We start from the raw sequence: 25,336 nt of genomic DNA, 5'->3' as shown, positions 1-25,336 counted from the left end.
ATATTGGAGAATTTGCATAATAATGATCTTCTCCCAAATTTATGCTGACATTCGAATAGATAATTGTCGATATTGTTATTATTATTATTATTAGTTGGGTGACGCTGGTGTTTTCTTCGTGCCTGTGATCTTACCTGTGACCTGTTTCGAGGGTTATTCTATCTGGGCAGCTTGTCATGGGACCAGGCTTCCCTATTGACCACCTGATCAACTAGACTCTTAGTGCTAACAGCTTGCAGGCCCACTTGGGCATCATAACGCGGCTGATCCGGCGCCAGTAGAAGGAAGGTGTCCAGCTTCTGGCAATGTATCTGATATCTTCTTCCAGTACGTTGAAGAGTCTTGGATCACAGATATTGAGGCAATGTTTTCTAATTGTACCCATGGTCTCTCTACTCTTTACTGGGTTTATTCTATACTTTCATCCAAATATTTCACTCCAGTTGTTGTAGCAGTGTGAAGGTTAGGAACCAATTCCTCAAGTACTTTCTTTACCGCATTTCACTTTACAGCGTTTCGTTTTACAGCGTTCCGCTAATGCAGCGATTTTTTAGTTATACCCATGTTTCATATATTCACCACTCACTATCAGCAACGGACGAGAATATTTTAAGGTAAGTAATGTGTGTATTGTATATGTATTTTTTAGGCCTAGCTCTATTGCTCACTTAATATATGATAGTGTAAACATGTTATCAGACTTATACGTATATGCATTTGAAAGTGGAAAAAGGCTACGTTTCACTTTACAATGTTTCACTTTTAGGCCAGTAGCCCAGAACCTAACCTATTGTGTAAGTGGGGCACTACAGTAGCCCAGAACCTAACCTATTGTGTAAGTGGGGCACTACAGTAGCTCAGAACCTAACCTACTGTATAACTGGGGCCCTACAGCAGCCCAGAACCTAACCTACTGTATAACTGGGACCCTACAGTAGACCAAAACCTAACCTCAGTATAACTGGGGCCCTACAGTAGCCCAGAACCTAACCTCAGTATAACTGGGGCCCTACAGTAGCCAGAACCTAACCTCAGTATAACTGGGGCCCTACAGTAGACCAGAACCTAACCTCAGTATAACTGGGGCCCTACAGTAGACCAGAACCTAACCTCAGTATAACTGGGGCCCTACAGTAGCCAGAACCTAACCTCAGTATAACTGGGGCCCTACAGTAGCCAGAACCTAACCTCAGTATAACTGGGGCCCTACAGTAGCCAGAACCTAACCTCAGTATAACTGGGGCCCTACAGTAGACCAGAACCTAACCTCAGTATAACTGGGGCCCTACAGTAGCCAGAACCTAACCTCAGTATAACTGGGGCCCTACAGTAGACCAGAACCTAACCTCAGTATAACTGGGGCCCTACAGTAGACCAGAACCTAACCTCAGTATAACTGGGGCCCTACAGTAGCCAGAACCTAACCTCAGTATAACTGGGGCCCTACAGTAGACCAGAACCTAACCTCAGTATAACTGGGGCCCTACAGTAGACCAGAACCTAACCTCAGTATAACTGGGGCCCTACAGTAGACCAGAACCTAACCTCAGTATAACTGGGGCCCTACAGTAGCCAGAACCTAACCTCAGTATAACTGGGGCCCTACAGTAGCCAGAACCTAACCTCAGTATAACTGGGGCCCTACAGTAGCCAGAACCTAACCTCAGTATAACTGGGGCCCTACAGTAGACCAGAACCTAACCTCAGTATAACTGGGGCCCTACAGTAGACCAAAACCTAACCTCAGTATAACTGGGGCCCTACAGTAGCCAGAACCTAACCTCAGTATAACTGGGGCCCTACAGTAGACCAGAACCTAACCTCAGTATAACTGGGGCCCTACAGTAGACCAAAACCTAACCTCAGTATAACTGGGGCCCTACAGTAGACCAGAACCTAACCTCAGTATAACTGGGGCCCTCCTGTATATGCTAACAGTTGTGTCTCTCTCTTCTCCGTTCAGAAGAGAATAATCCAACAACTTTGAGGTGTTCCCAATAGTTTAAATGTTTTGTTGACTCTGTACGAGGGCAGTATATGACTTCAGTACATATACCAGCTGTGCTAACTTTCCTGTCTTGAAAGACCCTGTGACCACACAATATGCAAGTAGCCTGAGTAAGGCTGGTTGCAAGTACTGTATATCATCATTGGCGTTGTTCACGTTTGGTGTGTATCTGTGTGTGGAATGGAAATAAATGGTATAAAATACCGACACAATGGCAATATAAACACAAATGCAGTATAATGTGATCCTTTATTGTGGGCGAAACGTAGTCAATAAAGGATCACATTATACTGCATTTGTGTTTATATTGCCATTGTATCTGTGTGTGCTTACCTAATTGTGGTTGCAGGGGTCGATTCGTAGCTCCTGGATCCACCTTTTCACTGGTCTCTCTCCCTGCTCCTTGTGTATATGTGTGCGTGTGTGTTCCCACACCTCCACTCCGCCCACCACCCGTATGGGGGGGACTTGGGCTGAAAGACAGACAGACAGAGTACAAGATATATGGGTCTGTTATTGAAGACTATTACCATGCTCGCCTCTGAGCTTTTATCACCCCACGACACACGCGGAATGAAAATGGGGTGTAGGAGTGAGGGAAGGAAGGATGAGGCTGTAGGGGTGGTGGTTGTGGGATGGTAAGATGTAAGGCTGTGGGATGGTAGGCTGTAGGTTTGTGAGATGGTAGGCTGTAGGGCTGTGGGATGGTAGGCTGTAGGTTTGTGAGATGGTAGGCTGTAGGGCTGTGGGATGGTAGGCTGTAGGTTTGTGAGATGGTAGGCTGTAGGGTTGTGGGATGGTAGGCTGTAGGTTTGTGAGATGGTAGGCTGTAGGGTTGTGGGATGGTAGGCTGTAGGTTTGTGAGATGGTAGGCTGTAGGGTTGTGGGATGGTAGGCTGTAGGTTTGTGAGATGGTAGGCTGTAGGGTTGTGGGATGGTAGGCTGTAGGTTTGTGAGATGGTAGGCTGTAGGGTTGTGGGATGGTAGGCTGTAGGTTTGTGAGATGGTAGGCTGTAGGGTTGTGGGATGGTAGGCTGTAGGTTTGTGAGATGGTAGGCTGTAGGGTTGTGGGATGGTAGGCTGTAGGTTTGTGAGATGGTAGGCTGTAGGGTTGTGGGATGGTAGGCTGTAGGGTTGTGGGATGGTAGACTGTAGGGTTGTGGGATGGTAGGTTGTAGGGTTGTGGGATGGTAGGCTGTAGGGTTGTGGGATGGTAGGCTGTAGGTTTGTGAGATGGTAGGCTGTAGGGTTGTGGGATGGTAGGCTGTAGGTTTGTGAGATGGTAGGCTGTAGGGTTGTGGGATGGTAGGCTGTAGGTTTGTGAGATGGTAGGCTGTAGGGTTGTGGGATGGTAGGCTGTAGGTTTGTGAGATGGTAGGCTGTAGGGTTGTGGGATGGTAGGCTGTAGGGTTGTGGGATGGTAGACTGTAGGGTTGTGGGATGGTAGGTTGTAGGGTTGTGGGATGGTAGACTGTAGGGCTGTGGGATGGTAGGCTGTAGGGTTGTGGGATGGTAGACTGTAGGGTTGTGGGATGGTAGGCTGTAGGTTTGTGAGATGGTAGGCTGTAGGGCTGTGGGATGGTAGGCTGTAGGGTTGTGGGATGGTAGACTGTAGGGTTGTGGGATGGTAGGCTGTAGGGTTGTGGGATGGTAGACTGTAGGGTTGTGGAATGGTAGACTGTAGGGTTGTGGGATGGTAGGCTGTAGGGTTGTGGAATGGTAGGCTGTATGGTTGTGGGATGGTAGGCTATAGAGTTGTAGGATGGTAGGCTGTAGGGTTGTGGGATGGTTACCTGGAGGTTATTCCGGGGATCAACGCCCCCGCGGCCCGGTCCATAACAAGGCCTCCCGATGGATCAGGGCCTGGTCAACTAGGCTGTTACTGCTGGCCGCACGCAGTCCAACGTACGAGCCACAGCCCGGCTGATCCGGCACTGACTTTAGGTATCTGTCCAGCTCTCTCTTGAAGACAGCCAGGGGCTTATTGGCAATTCCCCTAATGCTTGATGGGAGGCTGTTGAACAGTCTTGGGCCCCAGACACTTATGGTGTTTTCCCTTAGTGTACCAATGGCGCCCCTACTTTTTATTGGGGGCATTTTGCATCGCCTGCCCAGTCTTTTACTTTCGTAGGGAGTGATTTCTGTGTGCAGATTTGGGACCATTCCTTCCAAGATTTTCCAAGTGTAGATTATGATATATCTCTCCCTCCTGCATTCCAACGAGTACAAGTCAAGTGCTTCCAAGCGTTCCCAGTAGTTAAGGTGCTTGACAGAACTTATACGTGCAGTAAAGGATCTCTGTACACTCTCTAGATCTGCGATTTCACCTGCTTTGAATGGAGATGTTAATGTACAGCAGTATTCCAGCCTAGAGAGAACAAGTGATTTGAAAAGGATCATCATGGGCTTGGCATCTCTCGTTTTGAAAGTTCTCATTATCCATCCTATCATTTTCTTTGCACGTGCGATCGTGGCACTGTTGTGATCCTTGAAAGTGAGATCCTCAGACATTACTACTCCCAGGTCCCTTACATTATTTTTCCGCTCTATTGTATGGCCGGAGTCAGTAGTATACTCTGTTCTAGTTATTATCTCCTCCAGTTTTCCATAACGGAGTAGTTGGAATTTGTCCTCATTGAACATCATATTGTTTACCGTTGCCCACTGGAAAACTTTGTTTATATCTTCTTGGAGGTTAACTGTATGGTTGTGGTATGGTAGACTGAAGGGTTGTGGGATGGTAGGCTGTAGGGTTGTGGGATGGTAGGCTGTAGGGTTGTGAGATGGTAGACTGTAGGGTTGTGGGATGGTAGGCTGTAGGGTTGTGGGATGGTAGACTGTAGGGTTGTGGGATGGTAGACTGAAGGGTTGTGGGATGGTAGGCTGTAGGGTTGTGGGATGGTAGGCTGTAGGGTTGTGAGATGGTAGACTGTAGGGTTATGGGATGGTAGGCTGTAGGGTTGTGGGATGGTAGACTGTAGGGTTGTGGGATGGTAGACTGAAGGGTTGTGGGATGGTAGGCTGTAGGGTTGTGGGATGGTAGGCTGTAGGGTTGTGGGATGGTAGGCTGTAGGGTTGTGGGATGGTAGACTGTAGGGTTGTGGGATGGTAGACTGAAGGGTTGTGGGATGGTAGACTGAAGGGTTGTGGGATGGTAGGCTGTAGGGTTGTGGGATTGTAGGCTGTAGGGTTGTGGGATGGTAGGCTGTAGGGTTGTGGGATGGTAGACTGTAGGGTTGTGGGATGGTAGACTGAAGGGTTGTGGGATGGTAGGCTGTAGGGTTGTGGGATGGTAGGCTGTAGGGTTGTGGGATGGTAGGCTGTAGGGTTGTGGGATGGTAGGCTGTAGGGTTGTGGGATGGTAGGCTGTAGGGTTGTGGGATGGTAGACTGTATGGTTGTGGGATGGTAGACTGAAGGGTTGTGGGATGGTAGGCTGAAGGTTTGTGGGATGGTAGACTGAAGGGTTGTGGGATGGTAGGCTGAAGGTTTGTGGGATGGTAGACTGAAGGGTTGTGGGATGGTAGGCTGAAGGTTTGTGGGATGGTAGGCTTTATGGTTGTGGGATGGTAGTCTGTAGGGTTGTGGGATGGTAGGCTGTAGGGTTGTGAAATGGTAGGCTGTAGGGTTGTGGGATGGTAGACTGTAGGGTTGTGGGATGGTAAGCTGTAGGATTGTGGAATGGAAGCCTATAGGGTTGTGGGATGGTAGACTGTATGGTTGTGGGATGGAAGAATGTATGGTTGTGGGATGGTAGGCTGTAGGGTTGTGGGATGGTAAGCTGTAGGATTGTGGAATGGTAGCCTGTAGGGTTGTGGGATGGTAGATTGTATGGTTGTGGGATGGTAGACTATGGTTGTATGATGGTAGACTGTATGGTTGTGGGATGGTAGGCTGTATGGTTGCGGGATGGAAGAATGTATGGTTGTGGGATGGTAGGCTGTAGGGTTGTGGGATGGTAAGCTGTAGGATTGTGAAATGGTAGCCTATAGGGTTGTGGGATGGTAGACTGTATGGTTGTGGGATGGAAGAATGTATGGTTGTGGGATGGTAGGCTGTAGGGTTGTGGGATGGTAAGCTGGAGGATTGTGGAATGGTAGCCTGTAGGGTTGTGGGATGGTAGATTGTATGGTTGTGGGATGGTAGGCTGTATGGTTGTGGGATTGAAGAATGTATGGTTGTGGGATGGTAGGCTGTAGGGTTGTGGGATGGTAAGCTGTAGGATTGTGGAATGGTAGCCTGTAGGGTTGTGGGATGGTAGATTGTATGGTTGTGGGATGGTAGACTATGGTTGTATGATGGTAGACTGTATGGTTGTGGGATGGTAGGCTGTAGGGTTGTGGGATGGTAGGCTGTATGGTTGTGGGATGGTAGACTGTAGGGTTGTTGGATGGTAGACTGTATGGTTGTGGGATGGTAGACTGTATGGTTGTGGGATGGTAGACTGTATGGTTGTGGGATGGTAGGCTGTAGGGAAGTGGAATGGTAGGCTGTAGGGTTGTGGGATGGTAGGCTGTAGGGTTGTGGGTTACGGGTTGGGGATGTAGGGTGATTATTGCTGGGCCGTCAGGGATATGGTTGTAGGATGAGGCGGGATGGAGGGTTGGTGTGGGTGATGGGTGATGGGTGTTGGGGGAGGTAGGGTTGTGTGGGTGATGGGTGTTGGGGGAGGTAGGGTTGTGTGGGTGATGGGTGTTGGGGGAGGTAGGGTTGGTGTGGGTGGCCTAAGTGAGCCTAAAACAAAAAGGAAATATTGTAGTTGATGGAAGGGTGAGATTGTAGCTATGGCCACCCGGCCGACCTACCCATACCATCAACTATAAATATCTTTATCATCAAGTCTTTTAAACCTTCAAAATCGCGGCTCATTCTAAAAAAAAATGGTTAGAAAAATAAAAAATATCTTTCCCTTGCCCAAAGGCCTTCAGATGAACAAATCATCCATTCCTACTCAAATTTTTAATAATATTTTCAATTTATAGTCATAATTTTTTCTAGAAATTGATAAAAGCTACGAATTTTAAAACAGTTTGCTGATTTTAATAACAGATATTGTTTCGAACGATTAAATATAACATTTTGAAAGGATTAAGTCGGTAATTATGACTCACAAATCCGGAAGATAAGCGACCATCATAAAGTAAACAGAGCCAGGTTGGTCACTGACACACCAACCAACTCTTACAGATACCATCGCTTCACCGCAATCGTTAACCACCCATTTAGCGGTCATTAGGCAGTCGTTACTGAGCTGATGGATTGTTACTGCTGCTTTGTCGTTAAGGCATCGCCATGAGGCTGTGTTCAGATTGTTAGCTCTGATAGGCGGCAACTGCGGCCTTCAGATAGGCAGCGCTGGGTTTAACTCTTCCCAATCCAACCTTTCTATAACCACTCTCTTGCTTATCCATCTCTTATATTACCACTTCTTTCCAGCGTCCCTTGCTTTATCCTCACTTCCTATTAATCCATTTGTTCTCCGTTCCTTTTCTTACCTTCCTACACATATTGGTATCCTACTCTTCCTCTACCCCTTCTCTATATTTCATTATGTATCCTCATTTCCTATCCATCCCTCTTTCATTATCCCATTTGTCCAACCCACCCCCTTATTCTTTGTTCTTATTACCTATCTTTTCTTCATTTTCTCCAACCCTTCATTCTTCGTTTATTTCTATTCATTCCATTATTCTTTGGTTACCATACGCATCACTTTCTCTAATTTTATATCTCTTCTCTTCCACGCTTTTCTCGTCTATCTCTTCCCTCTATTATCATTACTACTTTCCTAAGTTATTCCCATTTCTCTCCCCTCCTTTCCCTCCACTTTCTTCTCTTTTCTATTTAGTACTCCTCCCCTCTCTGATAGACCAATCACCCCATGATGGCTTAATTACTGATTATCTGTATGTTAAGATCTAATTACCCGAACTCTGACTGGTTCAGCGCTACTCAGTTTGGGTCTAGCCTAATGGAGGGTACTGAATGGGGGAGAGGCAGAGGGAGGGTCCTTGGCTGGTTAACAAGGAAGGGCTGGGTTTTGTTGAAGGGATGGGGGGGATGTGCTTTGGGAGAATGGACGATGTCATGCCTAGTAACTAATAAATGCCTTGAATTGAGCCAGATTACCCCCCATTTCCCAGGCACTGCTTGAACCCTCACTCATTCCTGTTTTTAAAATGACAAGCGTATGACTTGTCTAAAGAGAACAAAAAGGCACAATACCGTGACTGGAACAATACACAAATAACCCGCACATAGGTTCTCTCTCCTATGTGCCGGTTATTTGAGTGAAGTGCAAAAACATAATCGGTGTAGGTAATAATAGTAGTAGTGATGGCAGTAGTAACAGTACTACTTAAGAACATAAAAACATAAGAACGAAGGAACACTGCAGAAGGCCTACTGGCCCATGCGAGGCAGGTCCAAGTCTCCTACCGGCTTAAGCCAATGCACCCAACCTAGTCAGGTCAGGTCACATTGACTTAAGGGAGGAACACGGCAACCGACCTGGTAGCACAAGCTATCAGGTCTAACTCACACCCACCCATATCCACTCATGTATTTATCCAACCTATTTTTAAAGCTACACAACGTTCTGGCCTCTATAACGGTACTTGGGAGTTTGTTCCACTCATCCACAACTCTATTACCAAACCAGTACTTTCCTATATCCTTCCTGAATCTGAATTTTTCCAACTTAAAACCATTGCTGCGAGTCCTGTCTAGGCTAGATATTTTCAGCACACTATTTACATCCCCTTTATTTATTCCTGTCTTCCATTTATACACCTCAATCATATCCCCCCTAATTCTACGTCTTTCTAGAGAGTGCAGATTCAGGGCCCTTAGTCTATCCTCATAGAGAAGGTTTCTGATACATGGGATCAACTTTGTCATCCTCCTTTGTACATTTTCCAGAGAATTTATATCCATTCTGTAATAAGGTGACCAAAACTGTGCAGCATAATCTAAATGAGGCCTAACCAACGATGTATAGAGTTGAAGAACAACCTGAGGACTCCTATTATTTATGCTTCTTGATATGAAGCCAAGGATTCTATTAGCTTTATTGCGAACACTTATGCACTGTTGTCTTGGTTTCAGATTACTGCTAACCAGAACTCCTAAATCTTTTTCGCAATCCGTAATATTAAGATCTACATTATTTAGTTTATATGTGGCATGGTTATTGTCCTGTCCAACATTTAGAACTTTGCATTTGTCTATATTAAACTGCATCTGCCACTTCTCCGACCACTGCATCAGTCTATTCAAATCTTCCTGGAGTGCTCGAATGTCCTCGTCAGAATGAATTCGACGGCCTATTTTGGTGTCATCGGCAAACTTGCCGATGTCGCTCTTTATGCCCTCATCTATGTCGTTTATGTAGATTGTGAACAGCAGGGGGCCCAACACTGACCCCTGTGGAACACCGCTCGTGACACTTCCCCACTCTGATTTCTCCCCATTTATGCAAACTCTCTGCTGCCTATTTGTCAACCATGCCTCTATCCAGGAAAAAATTTCTCCTCCTATTCCATGTGCTTTAATTTTCCTCAATAGTCTCTGATGTGGGACCCTGTCAAAAGCCTTACTGAAGTCCATATACACAATATCATATTCATTACCATGATCTACCTCCTCAAATACCTTAGTGAAAAAAGTTAATAAATTCGTAAGGCAGGAACGCCCCTTTGTAAAACCATGCTGAGATTCGTTGATTAATTTATGCTTTTCAAGGTGGCTACGAACTGCCTCGGCAATTATTGATTCCATAAATTTTCCCACTATGGAGGTTAGGCTTATTGGTCTATAGTTCGAAGCAAACACTTCCCAGGTAAAACATTGAAATATAGTTATGCAATTTTTTTATATGCCATTTTTTTATTCTGCACACATCATAATAATCTATCTCAATATTGGTCAAATTTGCGTAATTTAAAAAAAATCTAAACTATCTAAAAATTTACATGACTATATTTTCACTATTTTCCTTAAAGTTAGTCATCAAATAACCTGAGTAATTTGTATTTAATCGTGTGCTAATTATATGTGTTAGATTATAGACAGAATTACTTGAGAATAATGCTGCATAAGAATATAAATACAGACTGGATATTGTTTTATTAATATCACTTTAAGATTTTTTTTTGTAAAGCAACCCATGGAAGTCTATGAAAATAGCATCATTTGGGCCTAAATTATCCTCGTATTGATTCTATTTACTTTGTACATCTGCTTATTTTTTCGTCCCCTCCTCTTTCCCACTCCCTATTCTCTCTCATTCTCACCTACCCACGTTTCCCTTTAGGTAAGCCGTCCCCTCACTATGAAAAAAGAGGGGCCTATCCAAACTCGCAAGAGGAAACCTAAGAATGCTGGATCCTCTTCCTCTTCGTCTTCACAGCAACAACAGCATCAACTGCAGCAGCATCACCACCAGCAGCAGCAACAGCAGCAGCAGCAGCAACAGCAAGCCACCAACCGATACTCCACTTCCAGGTCAGTCCTAGTAGGTGATCTGCAAGGTGACATGCTGGCCTCTGTCTGGTGATCTGGCGATACAGGAAGTGTAAGATGCATTTATCTTTACTAGATAAAGACATATTAGGAACATATATTTACAGCCTACATGAGTAATAGTTGGTAATGTTTGTCAGGAAACAGGGCAAGTGTTTCCTGACGTGGGTCATATGATGACCTACCGCAGGAGCTTTTGGTCATCTGATCGAGGACTTCCGCTGGCTTACCCGTCCACCCCTTTAAAAATTATGGCTAGAATGAGTAACAGCAGCCACAAAGTAGACTATAGACGAAGTAATACTTGATGATAGATTTACCACCTACCTGGAGGTTACCTGGAGGTTATTCCGGGGATCAACGCCCCCGCGGCCCGGTCCATGACCAGGCCTCCCGATGGATCAGGGCCTGATCAACTAGGCTGTTACTGCTGGCCGCACGCAGTCCGACGTACGAGCCACAGCCCGGCTGATCCGGCACTGACTTTAGGTATCTGTCCAGCTCTCTCTTGAAGGCAGCCAGGGGTTTATTGGCAATTCCCCTAATGCTTGATGGGAGGCTGTTGAACAGTTTTGGGCCCCGGACACTTATGGTGTTTTCTCTTAGTGTACCAATGGCGCCCCTACTTTTTATTGGGTGCATTTTGCATCGCCTGCCCAGTCTTTTACTTTCGTAGGGAGTGATTTCTGTGTGCAGATTTGGGACCATTCCTTCCAAGATTTTTCAAGTGTAGATTATGATATATATCTCCCTCCTGCGTTCCTGTATCCTAAATTTAGATTAATAAATCCACAGATGAAAATTATGTTTAGACACCGGACTAATATCGAATGTATATTTTTTTCATATATATATATAAGAAAAAAATCTGAAAATCCACAAAAATATGAAGGTGTTGTTAACAAGTGACATCCATTGTAATGACTCAAATATTTTGTGTACATTGAATATTACTTTTGTTATTATGGGCTAACAAAGCTGCATAATTTATTAAAAAGGATGTAATAAGTGATATAATAAATATTACCCACAGAATCTTAATTTTTAAAGGGGTGGACTGGTAAGCCAGTGAAAGGTTTTTATCAGATGATCAAAAGCTCCGGTAGCGGGTCATCTTATAACTAAAACCCGCGTCAGGGAACACTTGTTCTATTTCCTAACGAATCTTGCCTAACCTAACCAAATATAAACCATACCCCCGGCCGGGATTGAACCCGCGGTCATAGAGTCTCAAAACTCCAGCCCGTCGCGTTAGCCACTAGACCAGCTAGCCACAATAAGATTCATCCAACTAGGTATATTTCTACACCATAGGAAAGTTAGCACAGGCACCTCTGTGACCACAAATGCAAGTTTTTACAGACGAATCTCCAGCTAGCGTGGCCGTGACGAACTCTAGCTCAAGTCCCTTCACTGCCGTCAACATGACTTAAGAAATCGTAATGACACGATTGCAAATAAACCATACCCCCGGCCGGGATTGAACCCGCGGTCATAGTCTCAAAACTCCAGCCCGTCGCGTTAGCCACTAGACCAGCTAGCCATGTCATGTTGACGGCAGTGAAGGGACGAGCTAGAGTTCGTCACGGCCACGCTAGCTGGAGATTCGTCTGTAAAAACTTGCATTTGTGGTCACAGAGGTGCCTGTGCTAACTTTCCTATGGTGTAGAAATATACCTAGTTGGATGAATCTTATTGTGGCTAGCTGGTCTAGTGGCTAACACGACGGGCTGGAGTTTTGAGACTCTATGACCGCGGGTTCAATCCCGGCCGGGGGTATGGTTTATTTGCAATCGTGTCATTACGATTTAAGTCATGTCTAACCAAATATAATTAACTAGTCATCTATATGACTAAAACCAGTGTCAGGAAACACTTTATACGTTTCTTAACGACTCTAACCTAGCCTAACCTAACCTAACGACTCATACCTAGCCTGACCTAACGACTCTTACCTAGCCTAACCTAACGACTCTTACCTAGCCTAACCTAACGACTCTTACCTAGCCTAACCTAACCTAACGACTCTTACCTAGCCTAACCTAACCTAACGACTCTTACCTAGCCTAACCTAACCTAACGACTCTTACCTAGCCTAACCTAACCTAACGACTCTTACCTAGCCTAACCTAACCTAACGACTATTACCTAACCTAACCTACGACTCTTACCTAGCCTAACCTAACCTAACCTAACCTAACGACTCTTACCTAACCTAACCTAACGACTCTTACCTAGCCTAACCTAACAACTCTTACCTAGCCTAACCTTACCTAACCTAACGACTCTTACCTAGCCTAACCTAACCTAACGACTCTTACCTAGCCTAACCTAACGACTCTTACCTAGCTTAACCTAACAACTCTTACCTAGCCTAACCTAACAACTCTTACCTAGCCTAGCCTAACAACTCTTACCTAGCCTACCCTAACGACTCTTACCTAGCCTAACCTAACCTAACGACTCTTACCTAGCCTAACCTAACAACTCTTACCTAGCCTAACCTAACAACTCTTACCTAGCCTAACCTAACGACTCTTACCTAGCCTAACCTAACGACTCTTACCTAGCCTAACCTAACCTAACGACTCTTACCTAGCCTAACCTAACAACTCTTACCTAGCCTAACCTAACAACTCTTACCTAGCCTAACCTAACGACTCTTACCTAGCCTAACCTAACGACTCTTACCTAGCCTAACCTAACCTAACGACTCTTACCTAGCCTAACCTAACAACTCTTACCTAGCCTAACCTAACGACTCTTACCTAGCCTAACCTAACCTAAAGACTCTTACCTAGCCTAACCTAACGACTCTTACCTAGCCTAACCTAACCTAACGACTCTTACCTAACCTAACCTAACAATTCTTACCTAGCCTAACCTAACGACTCTTACCTAGCCTAACCTAACGACTCTTACCTAGCCTAACCTAACCTAACGACTCTTACCTAACCTAACCTAACAACTCTTACCTAGCCTAACCTAACAACTCTTACCTAGCCTAACCTATAGGTGATATGTATCACCTAACCTATAGGTGATATGTTGTCACTGAGAGGAAGTTCATGTACACATGCTAAGATAAATATATTTCAGTTTATGAATGCTTGAAGATTAATTTAATCCCAGCACCCGCCTATATGGGCTTAAAGTATTTTCGATTAGTGGTAAACAGTCGACATGCAGCCTTAATAATCCTTGTGTATCTTTAAACCCAATTAACCAATTTAATTTGAACCGAGTATCTAATCGCAATATATATCCTATGTAATTTAATATATAATTACCGGATGTAATACTGAATAAGGAATGAGTAATTTCAAGTACACGTACAGTCTACATATGACACAGTGTACCTAGGTAATACACGGTGGTTCTCTAGATGGCCGTAGACACAGTGTACCTAGGTAATACACGGTGGTTCTCTAGATGGCCGTAGACACAGTGTACCTAGGTAATACACGGTGGTTCTCTAGATGGCCGTAGACACAGTGTACCTAGGTAATACACGGTGGTTCTCTAGATGGCCGTAGACACAGTGTACCTAGGTAATACACGGTGGTTCTCTAGATGGCCGTAGACACAGTGTACCTAGGTAATAAACGGTGGTTCTCTAGATGGCCGTAGACACAGTGTACCTAAGTAATACACGGTGGTTCTCTAGATGGCCGTAGATCAATAATAATATAGTGACATTATCTTGGCTGGATAATCTCACGTTATTGTGCTGACAGTTTAATGTTTTTGTTGAATGAACTTGTCTGCTCTAATTGCTTCTGCTTAATGAACTCTGCTGAACTATTTGCTTTGTTTTAATAAGCTTGTCTGCTTGAATACCGCTCGCAGTACAAACTAAAAAAAGCGCCCTTAGGAAAGGAACCATGTGACGACGTGTCGCCTGATCCCGGACCATTGTCAAGTCACAACTGGAGCAAGAAAAACAGAGAAGACCTGTAGACGTAGAAACAGATAGCTCTCAGCAGATAACCTCGGTGTGGCCCTGCAAGTCCGCTGCTATCTGTCTTCCCGGTGTACACATTTTCTCAGGTCAAGGTTGACACTAAGGATTAATGACCTGTCAGAAGAGAGATTAGTAAGGCTCTCTTGTGTTTACAAGAGAGTGTATGGAATGTCAACTCACTAAGGAGGGTGCCTTGATGTTGCTGAAGGGCTCTTGATCCAAGGAGTTGAAGCTGATATTCCCTTCCTCTGATCAAATTTGTTTTGCTTCAAAATACCCAGGCGCAATATGACCCCTAGGGGTTTATCGCTTCTCTACTGTTATAATAATAATAATAATAATAATAATAATAATAATAATAATAATAATAATAATAATAATAATAATAATAATAATAATTACTATTATTATTATTATTATTATTATTATTATTATTATTATTATTATTATCATTGTATAGAACGTTGGCCTTACCAGTCGGGCCTCAGACCGACTGGTAAGCCAGTGGAAGGCCTCGATCACATGACCATAAACTCCAGCTGTGGGTCATCATATGATTAAGACCAGCGTCAGGAAACACTAAACCCCCTAAGGGTTATATAGCACCTGAGGATAGGAGAAAATCAGGTTTGATGCGACGAAGGGAAGGTTTATTAGATGCAGATATTTAATGTGGTGAATGGAATGTCGAAAAGTCGAATATATTGAAAAAAATTGTGAATGAAAGATCTAGTGGCGGAGTTTTATTCGTCAGGAAACAGGACAAGTGTTTCTGATTTTGGTGCTAGTTTTATGATAAACTTTTTAACTGGAACTCTTGGTCACATGACCGACATCTTCCCCGTAAAGATAAAAAAAATCGTATTTGTTAATTCTTACAGAAGATCTGAAAGATTTAGATTCTTCAGATTTTACCGCTAAAGCTGCTTGTTTATTGTGTACCTCATATCCATCCTGTGGATGGTAGTGGCTAGTTTATTGTGTGCCTCATATCCATCCTGTGGATGGTAGTGGCTAGTTTATTGTGTGCCTCATATCCATCCTGTGGATGGTAGTGGCTAGTTTATTGTGTACCTCATATCCATCCTGTGGATGGTAGTGGCTAGTTTATTGTGTACCTCATATCCATCCTGTGGATGGTAGTTGCTAGTTTATTGTGTACCTCATATCCATCCTGTGGATGGTAGTTGTTAGTTTATTGTGTACCTCATATCCATCCTGTGGATGGTAGTGGCTAGTTTATTGTGTACCTCATATCCATCCTGTGGATGGTAGTGGCTAGTTTATTGTGTACCTCATATCCATCCTGTGGATGGTAGTTGCTAGTTTATTGTGTACCTCATATCCATCCTGTGGATGGTAGTTGCTAGTTTATTGTGTACCTCATATCCATCCTGTGGATGGTAGTTGCTAGTTTATTGTGTACCTCATATCCATCCTGTAGATGGTAGTGGCTAGTTTATTGTGTACCTCATATCCATCCTGTGGATGGTAGTGGCTAGTTTATTGTGTACCTCATATCCATCCTGTGGATGGTAGTTGCTAGTTTATTGTGTACCTCATATCCATCCTGTGGATGGTAGTTGCTAGTTTATTGTGTACCTCATATCCATCCTGTGGATGGTAGTTGCTAGTTTATTGTGTACCTCATATCCATCCTGTAGATGGTAGTGGCTAGTTTATTGTGTACCTCATATCCATCCTGTGGATGGTAGTGGCTAGGTTATTGTGTACCTCATATCCATCCTGTAGATGGTAGTGGCTAGTTTATTGTGTACCTCATATCCATTCTGTGGATGGTAGTTGCTAGTTTATTGTGTACCTCATATCCATCCTGTGGATGGTAGTTGCTAGTTTATTGTGTACCTCATATCCATCCTGTGGATGGTAGTTGCTAGTTTATTGTGTACCTCATATCCATCCTGTGGATGGTAGTTGCTAGTTTATTGTGTACCTCATATCCATCCTGTGGATGGTAGTTGCTAGTTTATTGTGTACCTCATATCCATCCTGTGGATGGTAGTTGCTAGTTTATTGTGTACCTCATATCCATCCTGTGGATGGTAGTTGCTAGTTTATTGTGTACCTCATATCCATCCTGTGGATGGTAGTGGCTGGTTTATTGTGTACCTCATATCCATCCTGTGGATGGTAGTGGCTAGTTTATTGTGTACCTCATATCCATCCTGTGGATGGTAGTTGCTAGTTTATTGTGTACCTCATATCCATCCTGTGGATGGTAGTTGCTAGTTTATTGTGTACCTCATATCCATCCTGTGGATGGTAGTTGCTAGTTTATTGTGTACCTCATATCCATCCTGTGGATGGTAGTTGCTAGTTTATTGTGTACCTCATATCCATCCTGTGGATGGTAGTGGCTGGTTTATTGTGTACCTCATATCCATCCTGTGGATGGTAGTGGCTAGTTTATTGTGTACCTCATATCCATCCTGTGGATGGTAGTGGCTAGTTTATTATGTGCCTCATATCCATCCTGTGGATGGTAGTGGCTAGTTTATTGTGTACCTCATATCTATCCTGTGGATGGTAGTGGCTAGTTTATTGTGTACCTCATATCCATCCTGTGGATGGTAGTGGCTAGTTTATTGTGTACCTCATATCCATCCTGTGGATGGTAGTGGCTAGTTTATTGTGTACCTCATATCCATCCTGTGGATGGTAGTGGCTAGTTTATTGTGTACCTCATATCCATCCTGTGGATGGTAGTGGCTAGTTTATTGTGTACCTCATATCCATCCTGTGGATGGTAGTGGCTAGTTTATTGTGTACCTCATATCCATCCTGTGGATGGTAGTGGCTAGTTTATTGTGTGCCTCATATCCATCCTGTGGATGGTAGTGGCTAGTTTATTGTGTACCTCATATCTATCCTGTGGATGGTAGTGGCTAGTTTATTGTGTACCTCATATCCATCCTGTGGATGGTAGTGGCTAGTTTATTGTGTACCTCATATCCATCCTGTGGATGGTAGTGGCTAGTTTATTGTGTGCCTCATATCCATCCTGTGGATGGTAGTGGCTAGTTTATTGTGTGCCTCATATCCATCCTGTGGATGGTAGTGGCTAGTTTATTGTGTACCTCATATCCATCCTGTGGATGGTAGTGGCTAGTTTATTGTGTACCTCATATCCATCCTGTGGATGGTAGTGGCTAGTTTATTGTGTACCTCATATCCATCCTGTGGATGGTAGTGGCTAGTTTATTGTGTACCTCATATCCATCCTGTGGACGGTAGTGACTAGTTTATTGTGTACCTCATATCCATCCTGTGGATGGTAGTGGCTAGTTTATTGTATACCTCATATCCATCCTGTGGATGGTAGTGGCTAGTTTATTGTGTACCTCATATCCATCCTGTGGATGGTAGTGGCTAGTTTATTGTGTACCTCATATCCATCCTATGGATGGTAGTGGCAAGTCTACTGTGCACCCTATAATCCATCCTGTGGATGGTAGTGGCTAGTTTATTGTGTACCTCATATCCATCCTGTGGATGGTAGTGGCTAGTTTATTGTGTACCTCATATCCATCCTGTAGATGGTAGTGGCTAGTTTATTGTGTACCTCATATCCATCCTGTGGATGGTAATTGCTAGTTTATTGTGTACCTCATATCCATCCTGTAGATGGTAGTGGCTAGTTTATTGTGTACCTCATATCCATTCTGTGGATGGTAGTTGCTAGTTTATTGTGTACCTCATATCCATCCTGTGGATGGTAGTTGCTAGTTTATTGTGTACCTCATATCCATCCTGTGGATGGTAGTTGCTAGTTTATTGTGTACCTCATATCCATCCTGTGGATGGTAGTGGCTGGTTTATTGTGTACCTCATATCCATCCTGTGGATGGTAGTGGCTAGTTTATTGTGTACCTCATATCCATCCTGTGGATGGTAGTGGCTAGTTTATTGTGTGCCTCATATCCATCCTGTGGATGGTAGTGGCTAGTTTATTGTGTACCTCATATCTATCCTGTGGATGGTAGTGGCTAGTTTATTGTGTACCTCATATCCATCCTGTGGATGGCAGTGGCTAGTTTATTGTGTACCTCATATCCATCCTGTGGATGGTAGTGGCTAGTTTATTGTGTACCTCATATCCATCCTGTGGATGGTAGTGGCTAGTTTGTTGTGTACCTCATATCCATCCTGTGGATGGTAGTGGCTAGTTTATTGTGTACCTCATATCCATCCTGTGGATGGTAGTGGCTAGTTTATTGTGTGCCTCATACCCATCCTGTGGATGGTAGTGGCTAGGTTATTGTGTGCCTCATATCCATCCTGTGGATGGTAGTGGCTAGTTTATTGTGTACCTCATATCCATCCTGTGGATGGTAGTGGCTAGTTTATTGTGTACCTCATATCCATCCTGTGGATGGTAGTGGCTAGTTTATTGTGTACCTCATATCCATCCTGTGGATGGTAGTGGCTAGTTTATTGTGTACCTCATATCCATCCTGTGGACGGTAGTGGCTAGTTTATTGTGTACCTCATATCCATCCTGTGGATGGTAGTGGCTAGTTTATTGTATACCTCATATCCATCCTGTGGATGGTAGTGGCTAGTTTATTGTGTACCTCATATCCATCCTGTGGATGGTAGTGGCTAGTTTATTGTGTACCTCATATCCATCCTATGGATGGTAGTGGCAAGTCTACTGTGCACCCTATAATCCATCCTGTGGATGGTAGTGGCTAGTTTATTGTGTACCTCATATCCATCCTGTGGATGGTAGTGGCTAGTTTATTGTGTACCTCATATCCATCCTATGGATGGTAGTGGCTAGTTTATTGTGTACCTCATATCCATCCTAAGGATGGTAGTGGCTAGTTTATTGTGTACCTCATATCCATCCTATGGATGGTAGTGGCTAGTTTATTGTGTACCTCATATCCATCCTGTGGATGGTAGTGGCTAGTTTATTGTGTACCTCATATCCATCCTAAGGATGGTAGTGGCTAGTTTATTGTGTACCTCATATCCATCCTGTGGATGGTAGTGGCTAGTTTATTGTGTACCTCATATCCATCCTAAGGATGGTAGTGGCTAGTTTATTGTGTACCTCATATCCATCCTATGGATGGTAGTGGCTAGTTTATTGTGTACCTCATATCCATCCTAAGGATGGTAGTGGCTAGTTTATTGTGTACCTCATATCCATCCTATGGATGGTAGTGGCTAGTCTACTGTGCACCCTATAATCCATCCTGTGGATGGTAGTGGTTAGTTTATTATATAAATACACAAAAACCTAAGAACTAGGCCCCAAAGGGATTATCAGCAGTATATCTGGATATATATCTACAAATTATGTCTTAGGTATGTGCATTTATCCAATCATTATTAGTGCTAAAAATCCAGTTGCATAGGGAAGTAATTTAATATAGTCAGTTATAAATGATAATATTCATAGAACGACAACATTTACCGGATAGATTATTAATTTCTAGAAATTTGTACTGTTCTGACGCGTCAATATTGGTGTAGTGGCGCTCAAATCTGAAAGAAATATATTTACACCTAGATTTGGATTTATTGAATATTTTTTCATTACCATTAATAGAAAGATAGACAGGTTAGTTAGTATGATAACTGGACCTGAAACTTATTGACTTCTAAAGCACAAAAGAGGCACAATACCATGACTGAAACAATACATAAATAGGCCGGTACCTACCTTACCACATCCAGCATTTTCTCTTCTCCCTCTCTTGTTCCCTTCCTTGTTCTCCTCCTTGATGTATATATATATATATATATATATATATATATATATATATATATATATATATATATATATATATATATATATATATATATATATATATATATATACTGGCTACCTTACTCTTTTATATAACCCTGGACTGGTAAGCCAGTGGAAGGCCTCGGTCAGATGACCAAAAGCTCAAGCTGTGGGTCATCATATAATTAAGACCAGTGTCAGGAAATACTTGTCCTGTTTCCTGGCGAACCTACTTAATCTTTTCTGTTAGTGTGACTTTGTAAATGGTCCAAGTCGGACCGAAACATCGTCGTAAGCTCGTCTCTCCTATGTGCGGGTGATTTGTGTATTATTGACTAATCAAATGGTTCGTAAAGGCTGCATGTCACCTGTTCACCACTTTGCCTATTAATAATGAAATATAGAATTTATTGTATTATTAATATTAGTGCTGTCTGCACTTATTATTATTATTATTATTATTATTATTATTATTATTATTATTATTATTATTATTATTATTATTATTATTATTATTATTATTATTATTATTTCAGTTTGAATATAGGCGGAAGCTCACCAATAAAACCTCAAACAACCTATGGTGAGTGAGTTACACACACACAATTTGCGCTCTATTATACTTCCTTTAAAAATCCTAGACTAATTTAAGAGATATGACTACAATTAAGGTTAAACTACCTCGGTAAAGAGAACTGCAAATTAAAACTGAGTGTTTCGTAGGCTATACACACATCATCAGTGAACAATGAATAAATTAAGTAATAATATTACAGATGATGCCTCTTAAAAGGCCACTTGGTATATTTTAGTTCACTATATCTATTATAAAAACACTTCAACACTTTGTTTATATTCTGATTTATCTAGGAATATTTGCTTTTAGTTATGTTTAATCCCAGTAGATATACATCTGGGAATAAAGTATTCTTGACTGAGGGTTAGTGTGTGATATACCTAAGACCCCCGTGTGTCGATAGGCTTTTAAGCTCAAATAACCAACCCTCATTGCGCTGACTATCCCATATGGATTTAGCGGCTCACATAAATATAATAGCACTATAATAAAACAATAATAATAATAATCTGCAACAGTGTCAACAGTGATCACCAACTACGCTGACCACCACGCTGCTGACCACTACGGCGGTAGTACCAGCAGCAGCAGCAGCAGCACTTCTGTTCCTCTCCATCACCACCACACTCAAGGCTCTCACCACCTGACCACGTCTGGGGGCTCGGTATCAGTTGCAGGAGCAGCAGTAGGCGTATCCAGCCTACCTCCGCATATGCCACCCCAGCTGTTGACGTATCAGACCACAGCCTCCACATCCCAACACATCCTTCCCAATTCTCAACAGCTCTCCCACCAGGTCCAAAAGGAGTGAGTATATTGTTATATTCACGGGAAGGGTCCAAGTCCTTGGATCAAGAGCATTAGTAGAGAGCCTCAAATATTTATTTTTTGTATCTTGACGTAGTTATATGTTTACCCAACCCACCGAAACGTTTCCTCAATAAAGGTTCCAAAATGTTGCACGAGTGTCTCATTCTTCAGCTTGTCTGTTTTCTAAATCATTTACATCACATGATAAGTAATGGCTTCAGTCACTAATTTTAAAATATGTAAGTCAGTGGCAGTGCTTGACTCACAACGGAGAACACTCGAGCTCGATTCCCAGGAGGAACGCATGAGGCTCTTCCCATATGCTGCCCCTGTTCACTTAGCAGTAAATAGGTACCTGGGTGTTAGTCTTCTGTTGTATGTCGCTTCCTAGAGAGTGGTAGTATACCCTAGATAATGCCAAGCTTTGTAATGACCTGAGGCAATAATAATCTATTTCTACAGATACATGATACAACTTATACAGATCATAGCTGACATCAGTGACATACTATATAGAAAGCCCCTAGTTATGCAGAGCATTTCGGCAATTTAGGTTAATTTTGTCCCCAGGTTGCGACCCACAGCAGTCGGCTAACACCCAGGTACATACTTATTGCTAAGTAAACAGGGACAGTTGGTGTCTTAATGAACCACGCACCGCAATATGTGAGCTGAGTGCGCTCCAGCCGAGCTACGGGACACTTTAGTAAGATAACTGCTAGCCTGTAAATGAGTTAAAATAAGATAACAGCTCTTAGCTGCAATTGAGCTGACGTGGGATAACAGTTCCTAGCCTATAAATGAGTTGAAGTAAGCTAACAGCTCCCAGATGAGGCAGGATAAGAGCTGCCAGCCTGTGAACTGGACTGTGTAAGAACTAACTTTGCTCTCTCTCTTCCAGAATACCTGTGCTGGAACCTCTAGAAGACTCCAACATCAAGTACGAACAGTCAAGTTAGGTTACAAGAGGAACTCTTCACAGCCTACTGACGAGACCTACAATGTGAATAACACCTATACGCAAGTTTCTGAAAATCTAATCACGTCTCTGTAAAGAAGAGAATAACTACGTAAATAAGTCTAAAATTGGACTGAAGAGCTAAAATAACAGGTACAGCTAGGCTCTAATACAGCAGTAATTATAGCTTAAATAGGAGACAGCTAATAAATCACCGCAGAGGTAAAGATCTCATATCTTCAGTGTGACATCACAGAAAGCAGTCGAAGCTAATTTCTGAAGACAGTGACTTTCCCTAAGCTAAATATGGCAGCTCATAACTTCAGTTTAATGAAACGAAAAAAAAATATATTTACATTTATTGTTATTAATATAACAAGTGTAAAAAAATCTCTGAATATTTTTAATTTTTTAAGTATTTCACTTAAAGAATTTTTTTAAAAGTTCTGAACCTTAGTTCTATATATTTATTCCAGTTTTTTGCCAGTGTAAAGAAACAGGAAAACATCAAATAGAAAGCCAATAAATTTTTTTTTCGAAGATAAATTTCAAAGAGCAATGATTTCACGTGGAAAATTTAGAAAAAAGAAAGTTAAAATCCTTTTGATAATAATAATAATTTGAAAATCCCTTCACTAACTCCCCGGTGTATATGGAGGCTTTCTGGCCAAGAGGAATGTAATAAAGAAAATATCAGTACAAATGTTTTTCTGTGTAGATTCTTTGTTTATTTTCATGTTACATAATTTATATCACGTATCTTAGTATTCGTCCAAATTATTTGGATTTTTTTTAAGATGTATGAAATGACTTAAGAAATCGTAATGACACGATTGCAAATAAACCATACCCCCGGCCGGGATTGAACCCGCGGTCATAGAGTCTCAAAACTCCAGCCCGTCGCGTTAGCCACTAGACCAGCTAGCCACGATAAGATTCATCCAACTAGGTATATTTCTACACCATAGGAAAGTGAGACTCTATGACCGCGGGTTCAATCCCGGTCGGGGGTATGGTTTATGTATGAAATGGTTTGGGACACAACGATTGACTTTCCCTCAGGAAAACTGGAATAAAAGCCATGCAAATTCTTTGATACGTCAGGTAAAGTAAATTATTCTATGCTACACAGATTCAATGAATGTTAAGTTGAAGTGTTGTTCTTGTTTCTGAATCAAATATTTACGTATCCAAAAATTTGCATAATAAATCAGGGAGCAGTGTGGTTGAACTCATGGTGAGTCACAATGGAAAAATAAACGTATATGTAGTATAATGCGATTCTTTATTGTCTACGTTTCGCCCACACAGTGGGTTTTATCAAGTCACAAACAGATCTACCTGGATATATTAGAGATGTATCGGATATGGAAATTTAAATATCCGCGGATGTGGATGTGTATGAGGATGTTTTAATTGTTTTGCGGATGCGGATGTAAGAAATTGTGTGGATATTCTGCGGATGTGCATGCGGATGCGGATATCCGATACATCACTGGAGTATATATAGTGTGGAGAATGAAGAAAGTAAACATGTATGCTCATGTACTCTTTACCCAAGTAGATCTGTTTGTGATAAAGCCCACTGTGTGGGCGAAACGTAGACATTAAACTGCTTATTTTTCCATCGTGTCGGCATTTTATACCATTTATCTCCAAGTCCCAGAACACACTGGCCTGTGAGTTTCACAACTCGCCAGCCATGAGTTCGATCCCCACTAGTTCCCTGGTTTGTGTGCAATCATGTTAACACGATTTCGTGAGTCATGATTTATATATTTCGCTTTTCCTCTGGTGTGTATTTTCAGATGATCCAGATGATTGTGTTGTGGTTTGGGAGTTGTGATTGAGGTGATGTGTTGAGATAACTGAATGGTTGTAAATAACTGTATATACTATATTGTTAGTATAACTCAGTGATATTTGTCCTTGATAGAGGCTAAGATATAAACATTGTAAACAAAAGCACCATATACTTTATTGAGGCTATTTAGTAAAGCACAATGAAGAGCAGTAAACCAAAATTATTTTAAGTTTATTTAAAAATGTTAATAAAATGCAAAAAGGGACCAATGCGTCAGAAAAATGTATTTCTCTTGATTATTTACATATAAAAATTTAAATATAAAAAATTATTTTTATTACCTTATAACCGTTAAGTACAATTAAACACTAAATATCACAGCATGTGTATATATATATATATATATATATATATATATATATATATATATATATATATATATATATATATATATATATATATATATATAATATATATATATATATATATATATATATATATATATATATATATATATATTATATATATATATATATATATATATATATATATATATACATATATAATATGATGGTCCCCAGTAAAGTTATATATATATATATATATATATATATATATATATATATATATATATATATATATATATATATATATATATATATATATATATATATATATGTATATATATATAAATATATATATATATATATATATAAATATATGTATATGTCGTGCCGAATATGTAAAACTGGTCAATTAGCAAGAACTCATTTAAAATTAAGTCCTTTCTAAAATTTTCTCTTACACGTTTAAAGATATATTTTTTTCATTAATGTTGATGTAAAAATTTATAATTTTGCACCAAAAGGAACTTAGAAAACTTACATAACCTTATTATAACAAGAACAATTTATTTTAGCTTAACCCAA

At 41.7% G+C, this 25,336-nt stretch overlaps 1 protein-coding gene across 7 annotated transcripts in view; it reads left to right on the top strand.

Annotated features, from left to right (window-relative positions):
• Positions 1–24,730, top strand: part of LOC128704316 (uncharacterized) — a 102,541-nt gene extending 77,811 nt beyond the window's left edge. For 6 of the 7 annotated variants that reach the window (XM_053799467.2, XM_053799469.2, XM_053799466.2 and 3 more), the window contains 4 exons: positions 10,322–10,512; positions 20,795–20,841; positions 21,354–21,642; positions 22,547–24,730. In XM_053799467.2, the coding sequence (XP_053655442.2) occupies positions 10,322–10,512; positions 20,795–20,841; positions 21,354–21,642; positions 22,547–22,604 (585 nt within the window). In that variant the 3' untranslated portion in view covers positions 22,605–24,730. The remainder of the gene's footprint in view (positions 1–10,321; positions 10,513–20,794; positions 20,842–21,353; positions 21,643–22,546) is intronic. The other variant, XM_053799471.2, reaches the window with a different exon arrangement.
• Positions 24,731–25,336: the final 606 nt, after the last annotated feature.

This window comes from Cherax quadricarinatus, chromosome 84 (assembly GCF_038502225.1).
Source record: "Cherax quadricarinatus isolate ZL_2023a chromosome 84, ASM3850222v1, whole genome shotgun sequence".
NCBI lineage: Eukaryota > Metazoa > Arthropoda > Malacostraca > Decapoda > Parastacidae > Cherax > Cherax quadricarinatus.
This window is presented reverse-complemented; position numbering and strand designations above follow the sequence as displayed.